Genomic DNA, 3028 nt, shown 5'->3' with positions numbered 1-3028 from the left:
TTGGTGGAAACTGCTCTTCGCTCGTTAAGTTCGCCATCATTACTCTGTAGAGTTGTGACGTTCGCGAACGAACCGATTCTTTTGAACGGCTCATAAACATGAACGATGGGAGCCGAGTCGCGGCTGGAGGGGAGCCGTTCTTTCTGTCGTTCTTTTTTTCCTATGCGTGTTTCACACAGATGCACACAAATTAGCTCCTCCGCGAGACAGAAGTTATAGGGGGAGGAGCGCACCCAGCGCAGGGGTGCTACTGCCTAACAGCATGATGATAGTTGTGCACGCATCCTTCACGTGAGTACTCCAGTGGAAAAAAACCCTGCGTGCCTCTGTCATTGGGTAGGAGCGGAGCCATGACTTGTGCACGCTGCCGTCACATGCTTACTCCAGTTAAAAAAACAAACAAAAAAAAACACGTGCGAGTGCCTCTCTGTCTCAGTGCCAACGTCAGTAATAGCGGGTCGTTCGAAGGAAGAAGACACACACGTGACACGTCTGAAAATGAGCCAGAGGAAAAGGAGCAGCATTTGGGTGCACTTTTCTCGCGAAGAAAACAGTAAGGCTAGATGCAGCATTTGTCAAAAAGTCATTTCATTTAAGTCTGGGTCAACAAATAATTTACACAGGCATTTGAAGACTCAACACCCAACACTGCAGGTCACAGGTTTGAGAGCAGAGCCAGACTCAGACAACAACAGTGACACTGATGTGTCCATTGCCTCCTCTGCCTCCACATCAAGTGCAACTGCAGCCACAGCAGCCTCTGACCCCACTGGGCCACCACATCGCCTGGCCAGGCACCACCAAAAAGAAAGCAGACATCCATCAGTCAATATTTACATCCTGTCTTGACCCCATTAAGACAGGAGAAGATAGATGAAGAGCTGGCAAAGATGATAGCCACTGACTTCCAGCCCTTCTCAATAGTGGAGGACACAGGATTCAAAAAATATTCACAGGCGCTCAACCCCTCCTACATTCCTCCAAGTAGGAAGGCAGTAGCCCAGAAGGTCACGGATATGTATGACAGGGAGACAGCATCTTTGAAGAGAAGGGTGTCAAAAGTACCAGCTGTCTGTTTAACCACAGACTGTTGGACTTCAAGAATGACAGCATCATATATGTCTGTAACCTGCCATTTTATCGAGGATTTCCGTATGGCCTCCTGCCTCCTGGACTGTTTTGAATTCAGTGAGCGGCACACAGCAGACAACATTGCACAACAGCTGCTTAGTGTTGCAGCAGAGTGGGGGGTGGACAAGAAAGTAGTGTGCTGCCTAACCGATAATGCGGCAAATGTTACTAAGGCTATACAAACCATTGGATGGATGCACCTACCATGCCTGGCCCATACTATTAACCTGGTGGTAAGAGATGCCCTGCAAGCTTCAAAGCCCATCATTGATAAGGTGAAAGAGGCAGTGGAATACTTTCACAGAAGCACCGTGGGGGCACAAAAACTGAAGGAGACTCAACTACAAATGAAGATGGAGGAGCTCCGACCGAAACAGGATTGTCCTACAAGGTGGAATTCCACCTACTACATGTTGAAAAGCTTTATTGCCAGTAAAAATGCCATAATCCCCACCCTGGCCGTCACCAATGCACCTGGCCGCCACCTGTCCCAGGAGGAATGGACCACAGTGCATTGAGGAAGTCACTGTGGAACTCAGTGCAGAAAGGTACGTAGCTCAGTTGCACAGCAGTATATTTCTTTAGCATGCATGCATAGTACTTGATAGTAAATTATGAATATTTTATACCATATTAGAAATCTGTGTAATACACTGGAGTATATATCATTGTCAGTAGATTTCTGTAGCCTGCATGCCAATTTCCTGATAAAAAATTATGGATATTTGATACCACAATAGATATCTGTTTAATACATTGTAATATTTATCATTGTTTCAGCTTTAAAATTGTAACATTAAAGTTTTTTTTTTTTTTCCTTTTCACCAGCTACTTGACAGCCTCGAAGGTCATAGTGCTGGCCAGGGGACTTCAAAGAGCCACCGCTGATTTCCGGCGAAACACTACAACAGCGGCAGCGCAAGGTGTGATCGACAGTCTGTGTGCGAGTATGTCATCGCGATTCCACAGGATTCATGCCAACCACATACTAGCAGATACTGCTGCACTTGACCCGCGTTTTAAGAGGATGGCCTTCCCTGATGGCAGAACAGCAGATGAGACGTTTCAAAGGCTGTCAACTGCAGCAGCAAGAATTAGCAGTGGCACACCCATCCAACAGCAACCAGCTGTGGAAGGACTGGAAGGAGCAGGCAGTGGTGCTGGATCAATAGTTTGGAGCTATTTCCATGAGGAAGTAAGGGTGGCAACAATAATTCACATTTTTTTCTCTAAAATCTCTAGAATTAAATCAGTCTGATATCTCAGTCTAAAACTTCCACTAGCTGTAAATCACTGCATTTAATCTGTACATACTGCACATACTGTACATATGCAAATCTACTATTGTCACTTCTAATTAAATGCTAAACTGCATTTCATTACTCTGTTCTCTTACACTGTGTAATGACAAAAGTTGAATCTAATTTAATCTAATCTAATCACATAAAAATGGTATCTCCCATTGTTATATCTCCCACCCCTATGAGCAGGTAGCTGGAACAGTGGAAGCCAGGAATCCCACCGCCGATGCTGTCATGGAGGTGCGAGCCTACCTGGAGGAGCCTCTTCTTCCAACACATGAGGATCCCCTCAAGTGGTGGGAGAGTCGAGCCCCTGTTTACCCCAGGCTTAGCAAGCTGATGGCCAAGAAGCTTTGTGTTGTGGCGACATCAGTTCCCTCTGAGAGAATATTCTCGAAAACTGGACAGATAATCTCAGAGAGGAGAAGTCGCCTTAAGCCCAAAAAGGTCAGAGCTCTTGTCTTCCTTAATGCAAATTTGCCCAAGGACAAGAAAGAGAGGCAGAAAAAGCCATAAAGTAAGGAACTGCTTTGTATTTATTTACACTGCATTTTGTGTTCATTTAAAACTTGAAGGGGCTGATCTCTTATTTGCAA

The 3028-nt window shown here is 45.4% G+C and overlaps 1 protein-coding gene across 1 annotated transcript; it reads left to right on the top strand.

The window, feature by feature from the left end:
* The first annotated feature begins 1162 nt into the window (after window positions 1-1162).
* LOC140582918 (E3 SUMO-protein ligase ZBED1-like) lies at window positions 1163-3028 on the top strand. The gene is made up of 3 exons (XM_072707418.1): window positions 1163-1679; window positions 1960-2326; window positions 2622-3028. Exons 1-3 carry the CDS (start codon window positions 1600-1602, stop codon window positions 2946-2948), a joined length of 774 nt encoding a protein of 257 aa, XP_072563519.1. The 5' UTR covers window positions 1163-1599; the 3' UTR covers window positions 2949-3028.

This window comes from Paramormyrops kingsleyae, chromosome 25 (assembly GCF_048594095.1).
Source record: "Paramormyrops kingsleyae isolate MSU_618 chromosome 25, PKINGS_0.4, whole genome shotgun sequence".
NCBI lineage: Eukaryota > Metazoa > Chordata > Actinopteri > Osteoglossiformes > Mormyridae > Paramormyrops > Paramormyrops kingsleyae.
This window is presented reverse-complemented; position numbering and strand designations above follow the sequence as displayed.